Source organism: Myxocyprinus asiaticus, chromosome 45, assembly GCF_019703515.2.
Source record: "Myxocyprinus asiaticus isolate MX2 ecotype Aquarium Trade chromosome 45, UBuf_Myxa_2, whole genome shotgun sequence".
Taxonomy (NCBI): Eukaryota; Metazoa; Chordata; class Actinopteri; order Cypriniformes; family Catostomidae; genus Myxocyprinus; species Myxocyprinus asiaticus.
The window spans coordinates 7,175,906-7,200,560 of NC_059388.1; the positions used below are offsets into that span (position 1 = coordinate 7,175,906).

The 24,655-nt window shown below is 39.2% G+C and overlaps 1 protein-coding gene across 1 annotated transcript in view; it reads left to right on the forward strand.

Annotated features, from left to right (window-relative positions):
* Positions 1-1,499: 1,499 nt before the first annotated feature.
* LOC127435405 (transcription initiation factor TFIID subunit 3-like) overlaps positions 1,500-24,655 on the forward strand; it is a 91,207-nt gene continuing 68,051 nt past the window's right edge. The window contains exons 1-2 of the mRNA XM_051688865.1: positions 1,500-1,793; positions 2,684-2,944. Coding sequence (XP_051544825.1) covers positions 1,628-1,793; positions 2,684-2,944 — 427 coding nt within the window. The 5' untranslated portion in view covers positions 1,500-1,627. The remainder of the gene's footprint in view (positions 1,794-2,683; positions 2,945-24,655) is intronic.

Below are 24,655 nucleotides of genomic sequence, written 5' to 3' on the forward strand. Positions count from 1 at the left end.
ATGAGTTTGGCGCACACAGAGAGGTAGCCATATGGAAAAGTACCTCTTGTCCACGGTTAAATATGGTGGTGGATCTTTAATGTTGTGGGGCTGTTTTTATGCCAGAGGTCCTGGACATCTTATTCTGATACATGGCATCATGGACTCGATCAAATACCAATTGATAAAAAAATCAAAACCTGATTGCCTCTGCCAGAAAGCTTAACATGGGCTGTGGTTGGATCTTCCAGCAGGACAATGGTCCAAAACACACATAAAAATCAACACAAAAATGGTTCACTGACCACAAAGTCAAGGTTCTGCCATGGCCATCCCAGTCTCCTGACATGAACCCCATAGAAAACCTTTGTGGTGAACTGAAGAGGAGAGTCCACCAGCATGGACATTGGAATCTGAAGGATCTGGAGAGATCCTGTATGGAGGAATGGTCTCAGATCATTTGCCATGTGTTCTCCAACCTCATTAGGCATTATAGGAGAAGACTCAGAGCTGTTATCTTGGCAAAGGGAGGTTGCACAATGTACTGAATACAAGGGTGCCAATAATTGTGTCACATATATTTAACAAAGATATTTGTTTTTTGATAAAACTTGTGTTGTGTTTGGAATTGTTTGATATCTATTTGAGGATAATGAATATTTTGAATGAAAGACCAAAAGGATCTAAAAAAAAAGGATATCTTTTTCACAGCCTTCTTTTCTCATATTTACCAAGGATGCCAATATTTTTGGCCACAACTGTATATATATATATATATATATATATCCCTCTTGTCATATATGGCAAGGTGGGCCAAATCAAAGGTCATCAGGTTATGGCCCTTTACAAAAAATCACCATGGTAACCATAGTTACTAAAGTTATTGTTATTACAGTGTTGTAATGTATGTGGGCCATACTACAATGGTAGTTTTCACCTATGTTATAAAAAAAAAAAAGATAGACAAATTTTGAAAGCTTCTCACTGTTCGAAAGAGATGAATGAATCATGATTTTTGTCTTTTTAGAAGAAAAGTTTATATATATATATATATATATATATATATATATATATATATATATATATATAGTTACAATTGTAATGTTATAATGGTCATATTTGTCCAAAATATTTTAGATAGCCATGGTTGAAAAAAAAAAAAAAAAGGAAGAAAGATTGTGTTGTAAATTATTGTTTCATTTGCAAACCCACAAAAGTATTTTGTGTTTTTGATAATAAATCAATCCCGTACATTATTGTGTTGGCAAATCCCAAGCAGACATTTTGACTGATAACATGTGCATTAGTAATTAAATGACTAAATCCTAATTATTCTACAAAGAATGCCAGAAGAAACTGGCATATATATATATATATATATATATATATATATATATATATATATATATATATATAACAACATTTTGTTTTCGCCTTCTGCATATCTAATTACGAGGTCAGGCGGTGTAATCGAGCAAGCTACAATCGCACAGACCCACCGCTCTTCTGCGCATGCGCGATTGATTGCTCCACAATGTTGGCAGCAAAGATGGCGGCTCCTATGGAAGCGCCAATGTCCCTATTCATGTAAATGATCAAAGTAGAGCCCTTCCAGGCGCCGTGAGAGCGGCCTTTCGGGACCGCAGAGATGTGTGAGAGCTACGCGCGGTCGCTTCTGCGGGTGTCCGTGGCGCAGATGTGCCAGGCGGTGGGCTGGGACGCGGTGCAGCTGAGCGCCTGTGATCTGCTGTCCGACGTGCTGGAGAGATACGTGCAGCACCTGGCCCGGAGCTGCCACCGCTACTCGGAACTCTGTGAGTGCATTTAAAGGGCCATTTTGACCCTATGTCGTAGTTGTGTGCACTGCATGCTGTTAGAGTACACTTTATAGTGTGTTGTGCTTAAACCCCGCCCACCACAACTGTTGTTAGCATGCTAAGCTAGCTAGCCACTCAAAAAAATGTGTGTTGAGCTTTTAGGGGGATTAAACTTTCTCGGTAAATAGTTTATTGCGAATATTTTTGGCCACTCAACGAGTACTCTATGACAGACGTGAAGCTAGTTATCAAACGTCATGATCTGTGCGTTTGTTTTGACAGCTGATCAGCTGTGTGTTTGTGCTAACAGATAGCAGCTTTTCCTTAAATGACAGGTTTCGCTCATAATTAAGCATAGTGTAACGTAGTGTGTGATTCTCGGAGGCTGAAATGTTTGCTACAGTTTAATAGTTTGCAATGGTGCTGAATGTGGCTTCCTACCTGTTGCCAAAGTGATGTCTGTGTGAGCAAGGCTAATACAAACGTAGGTGTGTTAGGAACAGGGTTCGTGTCAAAATGCCACAAAAATGCCCCTGAAATGAATATGAATAATTATTACATGGCTGACTGGTCAATTGGGATATTCTGTGTTCACATATTTTTATATAATAACTGCTAAACTGAATAATTGACCATTTTCTGACATAGCTGTGCTAGTTTTATGTCTCTCGTATCACTTATGCGGTCTCACATAATCAAATAATTTAAACTCATGGCAATATTTCATGTCCATTTGTTTATTGATTTGGTAAATATCCGTGTAATAAGCAGGATGATGTTCAAACGTTCATTATTGTAAAATAAACCCAGATGTGATGCCTGAATAAATTATTTGATATTATAATTTATAATTATAGTTGCATTATTTACCCTCTCCCTTCTCTCAGATGGACGTACAGACCCTGGATTGAGCGATGTGGACCAGGCTTTTGGACTTTTGGGAGTCAGTATAGCTGAACTCGAGGACTATGTGAATAACTTGGAGCCTGTCGGCTTCCCCCAAACTATCCCTCAGTTCCCCATCAACAAGAGCAGCGTTCTGCAGTTTCCTGCTTCTGGCTTTGAAACGGACGCCCGTGACGCTCTGAGGGGAGAAAGGAGAGACTACATCCCGGAATACTTCCCTCCGCTCGTCTCACTGCAGGAAGGTACGTACCACCTTCACTTCTGTCATCAATGTATGCAACATGTTATCATATGTAATTACAGTGTTGTTATAGCTATTTAATGTAAAAGGCATAGTTCAACCGAAAATGAAAATTCTCGTATCATTTACTCACCCTCATGCCATCCCAGATGTGCAGGGGTGCATTAACGCATGGGCTTATATGAGCTGAAGCCCAGGGGCCTACAACTCCCATGGGGCCCAGCTCGCGACGATGGGGCCCATTTTCCCCTATCCATGTTTGCAGAAGGAGCAAACCTGTTTAAACGCTTTCAGCGGGAGACGCAGTTGTTGACATGGTGACAGTGCGCAACCGTTAAAGGTGTCCGTGTAGTGCTTGTTCAATGCACAGCACAACAACTACGGACAAGCGAACCCATGGGCCCAGAAATACCTTAAAACGCCCCTGCAGATGTGTAAGATGCAGATTTTTAATAAAGTATCTCAGCTTTGTAGGTTCATACAATGCAAATGAATGGTGGCTAGAAACTTTGAAGGTCCAAAAAAACATAAAAAGGCAGCATGAAAGTAATCCATACGACTCCAGTGGTTTTATAGTAAAAAAGGACTTAAATATTGATCTGTTTCTCACCTACACCTATCATATCGCTTCAGAAGACATGGATTAAACTGCTGGAGTCGTATGGATTACTTTGATGCTGCCTTTATACGCTTTTTGAACCTTCAAAGGTCTGGTCATCATTCACTTTCATTGTATGGACATAAAGAGCTGAAATATTCTTCTAAAAACCTTCATTTGTGTTCAGCAGAAGAATGAAAGTCATATACAACTGGGATGGCATCAGGGTGAGTAAATGATTAGAGAATTTTCATTTTTGGGTGAACTATCCCTTTAACTAGTCATTTAATTTACAATACATGTGTTTATATCTACATTTGGACTGATTAAATAGTAAAAGTCATTGCAGACTCTAAAAGGACAATGTAAAAAGACAGTATTTTTCATTCAGTTATTTAAAATGTCCTCAACAGAATTGGTAATAAACTCTGAATTAGTTTACGTCACTTCAAAAAGTTTTCTATAGTCACTCAGAGTAAATAGAAAAATAAAAAAAAAGCTCAATGTCAATTTGGTCTGTTTGCTGTCAAATAAAAATCCACCTTTGACATTACAATTTGGTGTCAGTTCAGATGTTACATCGACAAAAACTGAAACCTTGCAGCATGCATTCAACATTCATTGCATGAAGTTTGCCACACAAAGAAACTAACAAATTTGAGTTATTTCAATGTTAACAGCATTTATGACACAAATGCATTGCCAGTATTCACAACTGTATAGAGCTGCTGCTGTATCGGCATCAGCGAGCACTAAAAAGAAAATATTGTTACTCGTACTCTTAAAAAAAAATGATCGGTACAAGATGATCAGTAGTAATTGTTATATAGTGGATATAGCATATATCTATATTTCGATATTTTCCAGTCTGTCATATACTTACAAATGTTTATTAAAATAAATATGGTCTTACATTAAAAGTTATCTTATCTTTAATATTATATTATATTCTGTGTTGGGTGTTATCCAATCCAAAACAAAGTAATTAGTTACTGTAATATAATTACTTTTTAGTCAAAAAAGTAGTGTAATGCGTTACATTTTAAATTTGTGTAATCATAGTACAGTCACCAACTTTAATTTTAAGTACATTATAGGGTTATGCTTATTTCTGATACATTATTTATGTACATTACATGAATTATGGCCCTGTAAAGAGTCAATGTGAAGGAGAAATGTGAGGTGCTGAGTGTATGAATTGTGTGTAACAATGAACAAGCAAGAAATATAGACATTATTTAGAATTTTTTGAGTAGTAAAGTGTTTTAGAAAGTAACTTAAATGTAAAGTAATTAGTAATATGATTACTTTTCCAATAAAGTAATAAGTAATCTAATTACAATTTTTAGAGATATAATTAGTAATTTGTTGTGGATTACTATTATTAAGTAACTTACCCAACACTGATTACACCGTGTAACAAATTTGTAATTTTTTTTTCTTTGGTTCCTGGGTAGTAAGTGTTATTTCCTAATTGCTTATACCTCAAAAGTATAGAAAATGGCTATTATTCCCCACAAACTTTGCTTTTGTGACCAGGACAGTGATATTTTGAAATGTACCTATTTTCCAGAACATTCCAGATAGATTCAGTGCTGAGTAAACTTGGAGTAACTTCTAGAACTTTCTAGAACTTTCCAGTAATATGAATAGTAGCATAAATACAGGGGCCTTAAGCCCACCAGTTCAGTTTAGTTCCAGCTGCCTAAGTGGATACATATCTGCATTTTTCTGAGATGGCATCAAGAGGCTGCAAGCATCCGTCAGACGCATTTTGCTATGTCTGCGGCCAATTTATCAAGACGATCGAAAAAGTACTCCGTGGAAGCATCTGCTAAGATGTGTGAGGCCTACAAGGCATATTTCAGCATGCCTGTCGGGGATCAAGACAAACCTGGGCACCTCATTTCACCTGCGAGCACTGCAAAAAAACTCTAGACGGTAAGATGGACAATTGTTGCTTGGAATTTTATGTTATAAAATTGTAAAAGTTTTTAATTTTAAAATGTTTTACAATTTTCAATGTAATTGAAAAAAGATATCATATATGAAAAATGTTGCGAGACTCTCTTACACATTAGTCATAATTAGTCATAGTCATAATTAGTCATAAATGTATTTTTGTGGGATGGTACAGAGGGGAAAAGAGAGCCATGAAGTTCGCTATCCCAAGAATTTGGCGGGAACCCACTGACCACTCAAGCAACTGCTACTTCTGCATGGTGGACCCTTCCAAAAGTCGGACTGGCAAGAATGCACCTGCCTATCACGTATCTGGACCTTCCTTCATCCATCGCCCCGGTGCCACACTGCCATGAGCTCCCCGTACCCACTCCCCCGGAGAGAGAGCAGCCGTCTTTAGAAGAGAGCAGCAAGTCAGAGAGCGAGGAAGACGTTGTAGATCCAGATGACAATTTCAGAGGTGGAGCTGAGGAGAGAAACCCATACTACCCCAACCAAAAAGACCTCAATGACTTGATTAGAGATCTTGGTCTCACCAAGTCCAGTGCTGAGCTTTTGTCGTCTAGGCTCAAGCAGTGGAACTTGTTGGATGAAAGTGTGCAATCGGAGATCAGAGGAAGCGTCACCAACCATTTTCCAGCTTCTTCACCCATGAAGATAGGCTCTGCTTCTGCCACAATGTGACCAATCTGTTCGAGGCAATCTGAATCGCCTGCAACCAGAATGAGTGGTGCATCTTCATTGACAGCTCATCCAGGAGCCTCAAAGCCGTACTGCTCCATAATGGTAACAAGTACCCGTCTCTTCCCCTGGCTCACTCGGTGCTCCTCAAAGAGGATTACAACAGCATCAAGACCTTACTGGACACTTTGAAGTATGATGAGTACATTTGGGGGCTGATTCGTGAAAGTGATTTACAGTATAATCGTAAATCTCAAAAAACTACTCGCTTCTAAATCTTTTGTAGTCATTTTTGTATTACTTTAGTATAAATACATGTTCATTTGGATTCATATGTTGTTTTTTTCTGACTTTATGTGAACTAAAAGACACACATTCGCCCGTGTTCTCATTGGAAATAGGTACATTTCAAAATATCACTGTCCTGGTCACAAAAGCAAAGTTTGTGGGGAATAATAGCCATTTTCTATACTTTTGAGGTATAAGCAATTAGGAAATAACACATACTACCCAGGAACATAAATTGTGTTACATAGTGTTATATTATATTAAGGGCTGTGAATCTATGAATTGTTTTAATTAATCACAAAGTTTCCGTGATTAATCACGATTAATCGTGATGAATGGTACATTAAAACAAACATTAAAATATAATCATAAATATATATTTACATTATACTTTTTCTCAAAGAATTTGCAAGAAATGTAGTCATCATTTATTTTAATTATTTAAATATGTACGTTACAATTTGCATTTTTTTTTTTTTAATTAGACAATTTTATTGGTATAAATCTTTGTTACAAGTATATGTTTACATGCCATAAAATCAGTGAACATGCTGTAATTAAAAGTTCAAAGATCAAATGGGCAGATTAAATTTATATCAGGCTTTATTGGAAAGATTAACTTAAGTGTAGATTGCCGATGCATTATTAGGCACAGTACATACAGATATAAAACAAACTGAATGCTAAAGTTTAAAATCTCAAAACGATTATTTTCTCTGGCTTCAGTCTCTGTCACGCACATGATGTGTCTCTCTCAACGTTTCGCTTTTGACACTGGTTCAGATAAAATTGAGTGAGCATTTTCTACTGCTTGCCCCTATCTCTCCCACACCTGGCTCACCACTTGTGGGTGAAGTCTTTATTCATTGTACAGTAAATCTGCTCCCGTGTTTACTATGCCCGGGACGTGTTGCGTGCAATGAATAAGCATGCACTGCTCCACACAATCAGTTTTTGTGCTAGAATGTGCAGTCGAGTTGAGAAATGTGTTGCATTATTGTGGCAAACATGTTAAGGATTGATTAGACTATACAAAAAGTGGCTTTAGAAGTCAATATATTGTTTGCTTTATACCATATCATTGAGCATAAGCCTACAGTGGGTTCGTCAGTCTGTCAGTCTGTTCTCACAGGACACGTTTTTGTGTTCCATCATTGCTGTTTTTAATTGTCATTTATGTAACCTACATGTGTGGCAGATAGACACTTTTGGAGCGTCTCGCTGGTTTTTGGGACGCTATGTCAAGTTAAAAGTAGTTGAAACTTTGAAAGTCATGTCTCGAAATCCCTGCATTCTGTTGCACGTTATTCAGCTATTAAGAACGCGTCCTCATTCTGAGGCTGCGCTGCTTGTGAGGTTTTTTGAGGCACGCTATTAACATGAAAATCAGGGGACATGGTTATACAATTTTATTTTTATTATTCATCTATAAAAGAGCAGTGAAATTAAAACATCACATTTTCTCTTTCATTTCTTAAAAATTGCTGATATTGTTTTAAAGGTATTCTAGCATATCCCCAGTGACGGTACCTTGTTATTTCTGACACTTTGTGGTAAAATAAATAGTGTTGATATTGGAAGAAGTGTGTGTGTGTGTGTGAGCAGAAAGAAACATATTGAAAAGTGTGTGTGAGTGTGTATCTTCAGGTCATCCTGGTGGATGCTGCACACTGGTGGTGGTTGAGGAGATTCCCCCTATACTATGTAAAGCGATTTAAGTGCCTAGAAAAGCACTAATAAATCTAAGGAATTATTATTATTATCTTCTTTCCTCCCATCCACCTCTCCCCTATTTGGACCTTAAAAAGTGTGCAACTTGATCTTCCTAGAAACATTTAGTGTGCGTGCGTGCTCGCGTGCATGTGTAGCTAGATGAATCATATCTGCGAGACTGCTCCTTTTTTAATTTGACTATGAGAAACAGAAAAAGGTGAGACCAATACTCACACACACTGGAACCTGTACATACCCCTTCATCACACACACACACAAACACAATGACCTTCTCATCACACAAAGCTGAGGTGTTCAGTGGGTGGTGGAGGGGCGGACATGATCGGGTTGTTTTGGGTCAGACAGGAAGCTCCCTGGCGCTGAGGTGTGTTTGTGGGTGTCAGTGTGTGTGAAGCAGGAAGCTGCCGGGTTGTGGGGTCTCAGGCATGTATGTGAGAAGCTGGCGGAGGTCCGGCCCGGATGGCACACATCCCAGGTGAGTGTGTTTGTGTGTGTGTGTGAGTCCAGCCAGGGCAGGGTTCTAACTGGGCTTGGAGCCAGCGCTCAGCTGGATGCCCTTCTGCCAGAAGAAAGACTATGGATCTTGTTCCCTGGGTCTTTCTCACTCTCTCTTTTCCTGCCTCCTTCTGTTTCTTCCTCATAGATCAGTTGGATTCTTTATTACATGGAATTACACTGTGACACACTTATATACACTCAAGCCACAAATCTACATGTACTTGTATAAGCAAAACAGACAAAAGTTTAAATATACAGGACAGACATGTTTCTTTAAAATGTATTATGCAGTATATGGATAACCCTCCAAACCACTAAGGTTATGGAGCCCCGCTGTGTGTTTGAGTGTCAGGAACACAAATGGTTTGAATGAAAAATCACTGCTGCAGTTGCACATGTAGCCACAGGTTGGCGCTATTTGACCACATAATTTGCATTCACTGTGTCTAGACTTGTCTTTCTGATTTTCTTCATCTCTATTATAGTATATGGAGCGATACCCTGTGAAAAAAGGGTTTAAATTATTTTTCTCTTTAGTTAGACTCACTTTTTTTTTTTTAAATGTCATCAAAGTTGGAGCCTTGATGTGTAGACCTCTCAAGACTACATAAACATGGCCTTGGGCTTGGCCTAGTTCTCAGCTTATGGCCGATGACGAGATCGCAGTTCATTTTAAGTGATAATTCATTAGTTACAGAAAACAGCTTTAACAAACTCATCCATTACTCAATTACAGAAATATTAGACAGTCTATTCGATGGTGATAGATTCACACAACATAACAAAAATAATTCCTCTTAATAACAGAGAATTGCACTAATTGTACAGCGCATTCGGAAAGTATTCACAGCGCTTAACTTTTTCCACATTTTGTTATGTTACAGCCTTATTCCAAAATGGATTAAATTCATTATTTTCCTCGAAATTCTACAAACAATACCCCATAATGACAACATGAAAGATGTTTGTTTGAAATCTTTGCAAATTTATAAAAAAAAAACCGAAAAAAAAACAAAAATCACATGTACATAAGTATTCACAGTCTTTGCTCAATACTTTGTTGAAGCACCTTTGGCACCAATTACAGCCTCAAGTCTTTTCGAGTATGATGCTACATGCTTGGCACACCTATTTTTGGGCAGTTTCTCCCATTCTTCTTTGCAGGACCTCTCAAGCTCCATCGGGTTGGATGGGGAGCGTCGGTGCACAGCCATTTTCAGATCTCTCCAGAGATGTTCAATCGGGATCAAGTCTGGGCTCTGGCTGGGCCACTCAAGGACATTCACAGAGTTGTCCCGGAGCCACTTCTTTGTTATCTTGGCTGTGTGCTTAGGGTCGTTGTCCTGTTGGAAGACGAACCTTCGCCCCAGTCTGAGGTCCAGAGCGCTCTAGAGCAGGTTTTCATTAAGGATGTCTCTGTACATTGCTGCATTCATCTTTCCCTTGATCCTGACTAGTCTCCCAGTTCCTGCCGCTGAAAAACATCCCCACAGCATGATGCTGCCACCACCATGCTTCACTGTAGGGATGGTATTGGCCAGGTGATGAGCGGTGCCTGGTTTCCTCCAGACATGACGCTTGCCATTCAGGCCAAAGAGTTCAATATTTGTTTCATCAGACCAGAGAATTTTGTTTCTCATGGTCTGAGAGTCCTTCAGGTGCCTTTTGGCAAACTCCAGGTGGGCTGTCATGTGCCTTTTACTGAGGAGTTTGGCCACTTTACCATACAGGCCTGATTGGTGGAGTGCTGCAGAAATGGTTGTTCTTCTGGAAGGTTCTCCTCTCTCCACAGAGAAATGCTGGAGCTCTGTCAGAGTGACCATCGGGTTCTTGGTCACCTCCCTGACTAAGGCCCTTCTCCCCCGATTGCTCAGTTTGGCCGGGCGGCCAGCTCTAGGAAGAGTCCTGGTGGTTCCAAACTTCTTCCATTTACGGATGATGGAGGCCACTGTGCTCATTGGGACCTTCAATGCTGCAGAAATTTTTCTGTACCCTAACCCAGATCTGTGCCTTGATACAATCCTGTCTCAGAGGTCTACAGACAATTCCTTGGACTTCATGGCTTGATTTGTGCTCTGACATGCACTGTTAACTGTGGGACCTTATATAGACAAGTGTGTACCTTTCCAAATCATGTCCAATCAACTGCATTTACCACAGGTGGACTCCAATGAAGTTGTAGAAACATCTCAAGGATGATCAGTGGAAACAGGATGCACCTGAGCTCAATTTTGAGTGTCATGGCAAAGGCTGTGAATACTTATGTACATGTGATTGTTTTGTTTTTTTTCAAACACACGTTTTTTATTTTTAATAAATTTGCAAAGATTTCAAACAAACTTCTTTCACATTGTCATTATGGGGTATTGTTGTAGAATTTTGAGGAAAATGTGGAAAAAGTGAAGCACTGTGAATATTTTCCGGATGTGCTGTATGTCCTATGCATGTTGGCTTTGTCAGTGTTACAAAGCAGTGTGCTTGTGTTTTAAAACTATTCTAATTTAGGATTACAGATTATAATGATGTTGTGGGTTCCGACTATGGCTGTCAACTTGGCTGAGAAACTAAATTCAAATTTTTGCCTTCAGTGTTACCAAAATTTAATTTTAATTTCAAATATGCCAGATTTTTAAATCAATGTTGTTTCCTTAGTCCATAAGAGGGCACAGTGAATACATGCACACTCACTGAGCACTTTATTAGGAAAACCTGTACCTACTTTTTCATGCATTTACCTAATCAGCCAATCATTTGGCAGCAGTGCAATGCATAAAATCTTGCAGATATGGGTCAGGAGTTTCAGTTAATGTTCACATCAACCATCAGAATAGTGAAAAAATTGTATCTCAGTGATTTCGACCGTGGCATGATTGTTGGTGCCAGATGGGCTGGTTTGACCATTTTTGTAGCTGCTGATCTCCTGGGATTTTCACACATAACAGTCTCTAGAGTTTACTCCGAATGGTGCCAAAAACAAAAAACATCCAGTGAGTGGCAGTTCTGTAGATGGAAACGCCTTGTTGATGAGAGAGGTCAACGGAGAATGGCTAGACTGGTTCAAGCTGACAGAAAGGCAACGGTAACTCATATAACCACTCTGTACAATTGTACTGTGCAGAATATCATCTCAGAATGCACAACATGTCGAAACTTGAGGCGGAGGGGCTGCAACAGCAGAAGACCACTTTGGACACTTTAATAGGACCATTGTGTTCCTAATAAAGTTCTTTGTGTAATCCGTAGTGTCATGTTATTGCTAAGAATATTAATGGGTGTTAAAAAAAGTGCATTTTATTTTAAACCAAAGTGCATAAAATACACAGATGAGCCAAAACATTATGACCACTCACAGGTGAAGCGAATAACATTGATCATCTCCTGACAAGGCCACAAGTCAAGGTCTGGATAGATTAGATGGTAAGCAAACAATCAGTTCTCTTAGTGTCTTGTATGTTTAATGCATGAGACATAGGCAGAAGTAAAGACCTGAGCGACTTTAAAAAGGGCCAAATTGTTATGGCCAGATGACTGGGTCAGAGCATCTCTGAAACGTCAAGGCTTGTGGGGTGCTCCCAGTCAGCAGTGGTGAGTACATACCGAAAGTGGTCTGTGAAGGGACAAACCACAAACCAGTGACAGGGTGTTGGACACCCAAGGCTCATCAATGCGTGAGGGCAACGAAGGCTGTCCTATCTGGTCTAAACGGATAGGAGGAGGTGTCTATGTTGACATGGTGCCGCAGTACTACTCAAGCTTCATAATCAAGAGATACCACAGTGTTTTTCATTAATTACAGTTTTATGTACGGAAGTAATATTCCTAGATAGCAGTTGTATTCGGCTGAACTCGGTGATGAAGTGGCTGATACTCTAAACCCAGGGGCTGTTCAAACAGACGAAGTACAACAGAATGGAACAGAACCAGGGGTTGCATTAACCAAAAATTCTCCGTCATTTACCTTTTTTTTTTCTTCAAATTATTTCAAACACTGTCCCTCATTTTGATGGATAAAAAAAACAAAAAAACAACTTTAACTTAGTGTCATTTTAACTTTTAAATCAGTTTTGACATAATTCTCGTGTGTGTGTGTGTGTGTGTGTGTGTGTGCGCACGTGCCCATTATTTTGCCTGGTATTAAAGATGCGTTTTGGGTGATCTGATCACAAGTGGATTTACACCTTCATCTCTTTTGTCCACCTGTGTTGAGATTTCGAGTGGAGGGTTTCTAATTTCATAACTGCATTCATCAATCATTACGTCAGCGTGTTACTGGATGATAATAAAGCACAAAAAGAAAGTGCAAAAAAGTGTTGTACCGATTTTGCCAATTATACTTGCTTTTAATCTAAGTGCAAACATGACATTTAGAGCATAATTCTCAGTTATTTTAGTGGAGTAAATGTATTAACTCGAGACACCTGCTTTTGTTTAAACTATACTTGTTGCGCCTCATCTAGCCTTTTTTAGCACATGAATGCGATCAGTCTGAGGTAATCGTCAGTGCTTGGCACACATCCAAAATCTGAATGCACAGTTTTAGCAAACGAATGTGTGTTTTTATCTTAAATTTGAAAAATATTCAAATTTTAATCTGACAGGCTTCATTCCCACCAGTGTCAGAAATTAATTGAAATTGCCCTCAGGGAATTATAGATTAATATTTGCCAACTGGAATTGATTTTCCAGGCCATTTTGCATTTATGAGGGCACTTTTGTTTTCTAACCTTAAAAAACATGCATGCTGTCCAGTTAAGTCAAATACATCAACTAAATCAATTAGCCGAAATAAATTCTCAATCTGAGCAATTATAGTTGTTAATTATGAGGTCTGATCGATGTTAAACACAAAACTAGATATATAAAAGTAGCTAATAACGCACTAGATATCTTAATACAGTAGCTTAATGCTTTGCTAGAATTAGCTATTTTTGCCCCCAAATTTTAAATATCTGGGGCATTTTTCTAATTTTTAATGGCATGTTTGTCCCAAGCCCTGGTTAATTTCTGACCCTGGTTCCCATGGTTATGGAAAACCTGGAAATATCAGGGAATTTTAAAAATATGTTTGCCAGGTCTTGAAAAGTGATTATTCTTTGCTCTCTAATACCTCTTAAATAGAGCAAAACTTGCTCACAAACTTATTTTTTAGAGTCAATTCAAATCGATTGAACCATTTCACATATAAGTCGAAATGGTTAATTTGCGAATCGGTCTGAAAAAAAAAATGATTTTTAAAAATCCTTATCCAGAAATCACAAAGAACTAAAACAGTCATGGAAAAATCATGGACAATCATTGGTCAAGAAGTGTGAGAAATAGGGCTGGGCGATATGCAAGAAATATGTCACAATATCCGATGACATTTTCAACCCCCTGGCTGCGGGATTGGTGAATGTTGTTGCTCTATTGATTTTGCTTTAAAAATTAAATTCATTCATTGAAACACGAAAAACTTAAACCAAAGATATTTCTAAGTTCAAATTGCACTTCAAATGAAAAAGCAATAAAAATAACAAAGTGGTCAAAAAATTCAATATAACTACCCTTCCATTTGCCGTCACACAAGTATACATCTACAGCAGGTGGAAAAATTCTAATACTCATTTAGATCTAAAGAAAATTTTAAATCTAAACACAATAATAATAATAATTGAATTATAAATATGCAATTCCGAGATGTCTTAAGCCCCGTTCACACCGGCAGCAACACGATCCTATTCATTTTCAGTGAGAGCATAGCAGCTTCCGGCGCCACGAGCTGTCGCGGCTGTTGGCAACAAAGATCACCGTGGAGAGCGACCCAAAGTTAACATTTTCTCAACTTTATGCAAATGATGAGCGACATTCGCGAGTGAATACCAATGAGAGTGAAGACAGTGGAGCTCATGTCATCTGTCTCCTGGCAGAATGGAGATGAGTGCAGGCAAAATGGAGGAGAAGTTTCAGCGTCGAGAGGGATTTACTGTTCTATATCATTTGTCTGTAACCACATGCATGGATAAAATAAAACGATGCGTGGAAAAGCGTGTCAGAAACGGTCTGCATTCAGAGTGAGTTTGATTCATTCATTCATGATAGATTGATTGTCTTGTTAATGATTTAATGTACTGAACACTGCTGCACATTTTATTAAACACGTGATCATATTTAAATCGTGATCATATTTTCAAAAGCTATGGCCAGACGCACAGTTCTCCAATAATGTTACAGCGAAAAGCACAAGAAACGCCGTCTAGCAACACCAAGCCACAAAGTTGCTGGCAGTGTGAACAGGGCTTTACAGGTACCCCACCACAGTGACAGGTAGATGAGCAAAATTACCCGCCATGCACTTGAAATACCCACATTTAGCATGTGCTAATTTCATACCCTGGGCTACTTTTTGTATTTAATATACTTAACGACTTCCCAGCTTCATGCTTCTGTAATTTCCCGATATTGACGATCATCGTCTGTCAATAAATGTCACAGTCAGCATCGGGATATTATCTAATTACATCGTCCTATCGCCCAGCCCTAGTGGGAACTCTTTAAACAGATTTCAGGTCAGTGTTATTACATTAGCACAGATTGCACAGTGTCCTTGTTGCTACAGTGGTGTATTTTGTTGCAGTCAACAGGCTCTTGTTTGTCTATTGTGTAGGAGCGTATTGTTGTTCAGTCCTGAGGGAAGAAGGTAATGGGAGGTAGGAAGAGAGCGATTTCATCTGTACACTGAAATTACTAGTGATCACACAGACTGATAAAGTCTTTTCGTCTATGCAGAGAGAGAGAGAACGAGATTAAGAGGACTGCTCTGGAAATTTACAGCTTCAAAACGAAAGGGCTATGGATCTGAACAGTGTCTTTACACTGCAAAGGCGACTTTGGGTTGCAATTCCTAGTATTATCAACTTTGCACACTTGTAGTGTAGATATCGTTGTTGATTTTAATCTCCAGTTAAAACCAATTAAGAAATCTACATCACAAAAGCACGTTACAACAAAACTTTAAAGTTTCCATTATAATCAACAATGATTTCGACTTTGCTCACTTGCAGTGTAGATAAAGTTGTTTTAATATAAGCTCCAATTAAAACCAACAAACAAATCTACACTGCAAGTCCACGATATGACAAAACCTGAATGCTTCCGCAATAGTTTATGAAGCTGTCAACTTTGCACACTTGCAGTGTAGATATTGTTGTTGATTTTAATCTCCAGTTAAAACCAATCAAGATATCTACAATGCAAGGCACGTTACGAAAAAACTAGAAAGTTTCCATTATAATCAACAACGATGTCGACTTTGCACACTTGCAGTGTAGATAGTTGTTTTAATATAAGCTCCCGTTAAAACCAACAAACATATCTACACTGCAAGTCCATGATAGGACAAAACCTATATGATTCCACAATAGTTTACAAATCTGCCGACTTGACGCGTTTGCAGTGTAGCTACAGTGCATCCGGAAAGTATTCACAGCGCTTCACTTTTTCCACATTTTGTTATGTTACAGCCTTATTCCAAAATAGATTAAATTCATTATTTTCCTCAAAATTCTACAAACAATACCCCATAATGACAACATGAAAGAAGTTTGTTTGAAATCTTGGCAAATTTATTAAAAATAAAAAACGAAAAAAATCACATGTACATAAGTATTCACAGCCTTTGCCATGACACTCAAAATTGAGCTCAGGTGCATCCTGTTTCCACTGATCATCCTTGAGATGTTTCTACAACTTCATTGGAGTCCACCTGTGGTAAATTCAGTTGATTGGACATGATTTGGAAAGGCACACACCTGTCTATATAAGGTCCCACAGTTAACAGTGCATGTCAGAGCACAAACCAAGCCATGAAGTCCAAGGAATTGTCTGTAGACCTCCGAGACAGGATTGTATCGAGGCACAGATCTGGGTTAGGGTACAGAAAAATTGCTGCAGCATTGAAGGTCCCAATGAGCACAGTGGCCTCCATCATCCGTAAATGGAAGAAGTTTGGAACCACCAGGACTCTTCCTAGAGCTGGCCGCCCGGCCAAACTGAGCAATCGGGGGAGAAGGGCCTTAGTCAGGGAGGTGACCAAGAACCCGATGGTCACCCTGACAGAGCTCCAGCATTTCTCTGTGGAGAGAGGAAAACCTTCCAGAAGAACAACCCTCTCTGCAGCACTCCTCCAATCAGGCCTGTATGGTAGAGTGGCCAGACGGAAGCCACTCCTCCGTAAAAGGCACATGACAGCCCACCTGGAGTTTGCCAAAAGGCACCTGAAGGACTCTCAGACCATGAGAAACAAAGATTGAACTCTTTGGCCTGAATGGCAAGCGTCATGTCTGGAGGAAACCAGGCACCGCTCATCACCTGGCCAATACCATCCCTACAGTGAAGCATGGTGGTGGCAGCATCATGCTGTGGGGATGTTTTTCAGTGGCAGGAACTGGGAGACTAGTCAGGATCGAGGGAAAGATGAATGCAGCAATGTACAGAGACATCCTTGATGAAAACCTGCTCCAGAGCGCTCCTCAGACTGGGGCGAAGGTTCATCTTCCAACAGGACAACGACCCTAAGCACACAGCCAAGATAACAAAGGAGTGGCTCCGGGACATCTCTGTGAATGTCCTTGAGTGGCCCAGCCAGAGCCCAGACTTGATCCCGATTGAACATCTTTGGAGAGATCTGAAAATGGCTGTGCACCGATGCTCCCCATCCAACCTGATGGAGCTTGAGAGGTCCTGCAAAGAAGAATGGGAGAAACTGCCCAAAAATAGGTGCCAAGCTTGTAGCATCATACTCAAAAAGACTTGAGGCTGTAATTGGTGCCAAAGGTGCTTCAACAAAGTATTGAGCAAAGGCTGTGAATACTTATGTACATGTGATTTTTTTTTTTTCTGCCGTTTTTGTATTTTTAATAAATTTGCAAAGATTTCAAACAAACTTCTTTCACGTGGTCATTATGGGGTATTGTTTGTAGAATTTTGAGGAAAATGTGGAAAAGTGAAGCACTGTGAATATTTTCTGGATGTGCTGTGTGTCCTATGCATGTTGGCTTTGTCAGTGTTACAAAGCAGTGTGCTTGTGTTTTAAAACTATTCTAATTTAGGATTACAGATTATAATGATGTTGTGGGTTCCGACTATGGCTGTCAACTGGGCTGAAAAACTAAATTCAAATTTTTACGTTCAGTGTTACCTTCACATTGTCATTATGGGGTATTGTTTGTAGAATTGAGGAAAATAATGAATTTAATCCATTTTGGAATAAGGCTGTAACATAACAAAATGTGGAAAAAGTGAAGTGCTGTGAGTACTTTCCGGATGCACTGTAACTTCTTTGATTATAAGCTCCCATTAAAAATAACAAAGAAATCTACACTGCAAGTGACCAATACAACAAAACTATAACTCATTTGCTATAGTTTATGAAGCTTCCATCTTAGCTCACTTGCAGTGTAGGTGTTGTGTGCTTGCAGTGTACACAGCTTTGCTGATTTTAACAGAATCTTAGAGAGCATTTAGTCTTACAGGTCTTGTCTTCACTTTTCTGTCATTAAGACTTTGAGTAGGCAACAGGGACATTCTAACTTTGTCGCAGAGCATCACTTGCTTGCGGTGTAGACAACGAATCTCCTGGTGTAGAGGCGCTGATTATTACCTCAGTCTCTGTGAGCGTGTGTGCGGTTCTTCTGTTAACTTATGAATTGAGCGAGCTCTGTATTTGACTCGCTTCGTTATCGGCTCTTTTCAAAGCCTCACAAGGGCGTAAAATGATTAGAGGAGAGCCTGACAATGCGTGAAGAGATGTGCACAGTTTCCGTCGATGTCAGGTACAGCCGTTACACTAAAAAGAGAAAAGAATGAATATTAAAGGCCTCTGTCTTTTCTCCTTTTCTTATGCCGCAACATTTTCTTCAGAGAGAATAGGGCCCAGGGCCCTCTCTGATTGGTGAGGGCACTCTCTGTAGCTAGGAGAATCCGACCTGATAAAAATAATTTTGTCTAAGTATAATAGTCATTACTGTCTTGCTTTCTCTCTGTCTCTTTCTCTCAGGTCAGTTTTACCCCTAATGGTGCTGGTGCCTGCTAACAAATAAACATGCTGCATTACAGTCTTTATCTACGAATCGTACAAATTTTGAAAACATATTTTAACATCCAAAGAAATTTCATTCAGTAACGATCAGAAATATAAAAAATACAATTCATAAAAAATTCACACATAGGATATTTGTTAGTAAAACCATGTGATTATATTTTTTTGTTATTTTAATTTTATTCCCCATGTACATATGGGGAAAATAAAGTGAATTGACCTGCTATGCAACACAACATACAGTGATGCCAGAAAGTCTGAAACCTGGTTCAAATGGTTCAAAATTTAAACCTAGAGATTAACAAAATGTTTTTTTATTTTTTATTTTTTTAAATAAAATAAAGAAACTTTGTGATGTAAAATGAAGAAGAAATATTTAAGATTCTGCACAGTTTTGAGCTCTTACAAAAGAAAATTTGTAATGTTGTGTTAACTTTTTTAAATAAAGGACCAGATTTTCTTTAGAATATTACGTGTACAGAATGTATACAGTATATACTATATATATGTGTGTGTGTGTGTGGTTTTAGGTGGTTTTAATGTTGTGGCTGATCGGTGTGTGTATATATACTTGTATAAAATATTTATACCTGTAAAAATGTGTGTAATTAACTCTATCCCCCAAAAAACTAACATTTTATCATGTACATATTGAAATAATTATAATAAGTGATGCCTAACCAATTTCTTGCAAGTTCTTTAATTGTGATTAATCACAGAAAACTGTATGATTAGTTAGTTCAAATGTAATTGATTCACAGCCTAATATATATACAGTGTATACAGTTGTGCTCAAAAGTTTGTATACCCTGGCAGAAATTGTGAAATTTTGCCATTGATTTTGAAAATATGACTGATCATGCAAAAAAGCCATTTATTATTACATAGTTGTTTGGCTCCTTTTTAAATCATAATGATAACAGAAATCACCCAAATGGCCCTGATCAAAAGTTTACATACCCTTGAATATTTGGCCTTGTTACAGACACACAAGGTGACACACACAGGTTTAAATGGCAATTAAAGGTTAATTTCCTACACCTGTGGCTTTTTAAATTGCAATTAGTGTTTGTGTATAAATAGTCAATGAGTTTGTTAGCTCTCACGTGGATGCACTGAGCAGGCTAGATACTGAGCCATGGGGAGCAGAAAAGAACTGTCAAAAGACCTATATTGAAAATATATTATTTAATAAAATAAATATCTAATATATTATATATATTGTATTAAATTAGAATAATGCAAAATAGAAGTGTACTCTTTTGAATCTTTCCTGATTAGGCTCCGGTACCCTGTCAGTGGAAAGAGGCTTCGGTGTGCTGTGTTTCTGTCTGTCCGTAACACTCTCGCTGATGTAGTAACTTCTGTATTATCTCTCCCCTCTTATCTCAATGTATTTCCCTTCCTCGTTCCTCTTTGCTCATGTGGAGTGAATGAGAGAGAGAGGGCTATCTGCTCTTTGTAGTTTTCTGACTATTTATGTCGGACAAGGTCAGAATCGTTTAAACTTGCCTGGCTTCCTCAGACCTGAAGATAAGATGAGAGCAGAAAGCATGGGGATCGATGGAAGAGTGCAGATTTATTCTCTCCCTCTCTTTTCCCCTCTCTCTCTCATTGTCTCTCATCCACCCCTCTCACTCTTTAACAGAGATTTGGTGCCGTTGGATCATTTGTCTTTTTTACCTTCCATTTATTGGGCCAGTTAAAATACATTACCTAAATGGGCCACTTTGCGCATCTAGATCAAATCAAAGAGCAAATTAAAACGCTATCAAATAAATCTGACAGGCGACGTGTTGTAGGACCAGGGTAGAAGCCCTAGAGAATTTCCATATTTGACAAACTCAGCTTTTTTAAATATATACAGATGAGCCAAAACATTATGATATTATTCACAGGTGAAGCGAATAACGTTGACCATCACCTAACAAGGCCACATGTCAAGGTCTGGGTAGATTAGATGGTAGGCAAACAATCAGTTCTCGTAGTCAACGTGTTGAATGCAGGAGAAATGGCCAGGTGTAAAGACCTGAGCGACTTTGACAAGGGCCAAGTTGTTATAGCTAGATTACTGGTTAAGAGCATATCTGAAACTGCAAGGCTTGTGGGGTGCTGCCGGTCAGCAGTGGTGAGTATCTACTGACTGTGGTCCGAGGAGGGACAAACCACAAACCGGTGACAGGGTGTTGAGCGCCCAAGGCTCATTGATGTGTGAGGGCAACAAAGGCTGTCCCGTCTGGTTCGAACTGACAGAGGGTCTAATGTGGCACAAGTCACAGAAAATTTTAATGATGGTGTGACAATGTCTCTTGCTTAATATTGAAGGAGGAAGTGGGGGCCAGGTATACGGTCCACATAAATCTTTATTTTAAACACTTTTTCTAACACGCAAAGGATTGCTTTTCAGCACACCAATGAATACACACACTGGACTGCTGCGTGTGTCTCTCTCTCTCTAGTCCGGCGGTCTGGATTGCCCTTTTATCCTTCTCCACTAGGGGTGTGACGATACACTTAGCTCACAAGATGAGACGATTCACGATACTGGGTTCACGAGAACGAGACGAGACAATATTTTAACACTATATACACTACCGGTCAAAAGTTTTGAAACACTTACTCATTCTTTATTATAATTTTTTTTCACATTTTAAAATAATAGTAAAGTCATCAAAACTATGGAATAACATAAATGGAACTATGGGAATTATGTTGTGACTAAACAAAATCCAAAATAAATCAAAACTGTGTTATATTTTAGCATCTTCAAAGTAGTCACCCTTTGCCTAGAATCTGCAGACATGTACTCTTGACATTTTCTCAACCCTGCTGCATGTGGGGCTGCATAGCCGCAGACCGTCAGAGTGCCCATGATGACCCCTGTCCACCACCACATGCGCCTACAATGGGCACACGAGCATCGAAACTTGACTTTGGAGCAGAGGAAGAAGGTTGCCTGGTCTGATGTGTCCTGTTTTCTTTTACATAAAGTGGACTGCTTTGTACGTGTGCTCCGTTTACCTGGGGAAGTGATGGCTCCAGGATGCACTGAGGGAAGATGACAAGGCGATGGAGGGAGTGTGATGCTCTGGGCAGTGTTCTGCTGGGAAACCCTGGGACCGGCCATTCATGTGGACGTCAATTTGATACGTGCCACCAACCTAAACATCATTGCAGACCAGGTACACCCCTTCATTGCAATGGTATTCCCTGATGGCAGTGGCCTCTTTCAGCAGGATAGTGCTGCCACACATTGTTCGGGAATGGATTGAGGAACATGATGAAGAGTTCAAGGTGTTGCCCTGGCCTCCAAATTCCCCAGATATCAATCTGATTAAGCATCTGTGGGATGTGCTGGGCCAACAAATCCGATCCACGGTGGCTCCACCTCACAACTTGCAGGACTTGAAGGATCTTCAGCTAATGTCTTGGTGCCAGATACCACAGTACAGCTTCAAAGGTCTTGTAGAATCCATGCCTCGGCGGGTCGGCGCCATTTGGCGGCACACAGAGGACAAACAGCATATTAGTCATAATGGTGGTCATAATGTTTTGGCTCATCAGTGTATGTAAGCCTTGCTTAAAGGAATAATTCACCAAAAAAATTTAATTCTATCATTGTTTACTCACTCGTTGATCCAAACCCATATGACTTTCTTCTGTAAAACACCAATGGAGATGTTTTCAAGAATGTTTGTGGTGCACTTTTTCTTTCAATTAAAGTGGATGGTGATCATGGCTGGTGACCAAAAAAACAAACCCATAAAAGTAGTCTTTACGGCTTGTGGACTGTATTCCAAGTCTTTTGAAGACTATGAAACCTTTGTATAAGGACCAGTGGCATTTGGCATCATTGATGGCAAACGAAGCTATCACATGGCTTCAGAAAATACTTGGAATATAGTGAGCATGTTATTGCATGGAAAAGAGTAGTATAAACATTCTTCAAAACCAACCTGGTCTCATAGAATCACTTAACCTACATTTTTGCAAAATTGTTTTTATATGGCCTATACATATCGCGGCAATTTCCTGGTGAATGAACACTAGAGGCGATACAACAAAGACTATTATTTGCTTTTACACAAATCACTAGTAAAACAGCAGATTATCAGTTCATAATTAATTACTTTTTGCTATCTTATGACACTTTTACTATAAAGCATTTGAACGTTTGCATTACGTCACCAACTACATTCACAATGTGACTGATAGAGAGTTGAACTTGCGATGCAAAGGACTGTGGTACGTGTCTTAAAGGTCGACACATGAGCCAAAAGTGTCATAGAAGCACCTTAAAACGACGTTGGCGCTTCAGAAATTGCATTTTTCATCTTGCATTTGCTTTTTATGACAATATCGGTTGGGTTTAGGTTTAGGGTAGGGAGGTAGGTTTTGTCGATTTAAAGGTGCAGTATGTAAGATTCAGAAACCCTTGTTATTAATGACACCTGTGGCCATTAACTGAACTGCAGCCAGCTACCTGTTGCTCGTGCTCGTGCACGTGCACACACTCCATAGGGACGCGAGCGAGCGAGCATTGACCAAAACAATAACGTAACATACAAAGAGGCTGAACCGGCATCATACTGACAGATGAGGTAGCATGATTAAAATTACACAGTTATGATTGATTTACTACAAACTTTGAGACTAAACTAAAACTGCTTATCAGCTAACATAGGATACTGATTCACACATACAGCTACATACTACTGAACTATACCAGACAGTTTACTGTTGCACTGCACTGTTATGTTGTATGTCATATGTTGTACTACAATCAAAGAAATCAGCGTATTTGCTTAAATTTATCCTGTATACCTGACTTTTAGTGTAAAGAGAAGATCGTTGAAATTATTTGAAAGTTACGAAGCAAGGTAGCTTGCAATTCGTCAGCATTAGTAGGCAAGATCAAGTTAGTTAAAATTACACAGATCAGTCCTTATGGCACTATATTTCCCATGCTTTGCATTTATGTAAGCTTACCTCTCCAATAAGAAGAATGCCAATTCAGGGTCAGTTTTGATCCCCAAAATCGAACGAAGGTCCCTCCAGGAATCAAATGCCCTGCCGATGTTCACTCTAGTTTTCGCTCGACCACGATCATGTTCCCGCATAGCCAGGTGGGACTCAGCAGATTTTTTTATTTTTTTGCTTACTCTGAGTTTGTGTAGGAGTCAGTGTTGTGCTGGGAGCCCGACATTTGCTGGATTCCATCTCTAAGATAACGTTACCTAGTGTTGCAGTTTGTTGTCGCTGTTGAACAGCAGAAGCGTCACATCCTTTGGATTTTCCCGGCAAAAGTGACCTACTCTCTTCGCATGAAAATCAGTCTACAGGCTTTAATAGGCAACCTAGGAAGTCCGAAAAGGGCTCATTTTTTAAGTTGCATTACAAGCCGTTCACACATTGGCAAAAAAAAAAAAAAAAAAAAGGGCGAATATTACATGAAAATTGTTACATATTGCACCTTTAAAACTCGATCGAGCGTTAACCTTAAAAACCTCATCTGTTTGCGGGAAAACATAACTAGCTTTTAGCACCACGCAGTGGTTATTTCACCTCAGAACTGCCCCAAAACGTGCAAGAAACCATGTAATATTTTACAAAAATGTCGCCACTGTCATGCCATTTTCACGAGATCAAGCTGATCAAAACATCATGAATGAGAAGAATTTTGGTTTTGGAATTATATGATGGTGAGTAAATGATGACAGAATATACATTTTTTAACTAAAGGGTTTCTATTGTTAAATGCTGGGGAGTGATCTCTGTGTAGAAGTGTGTGTGTTTATAGAAGGAGCCTCTGGTCTTATGTTACTCTGTCGTGGCTTTATGATAGATGGATGCAACCCCTGTCACAATCGTTTACC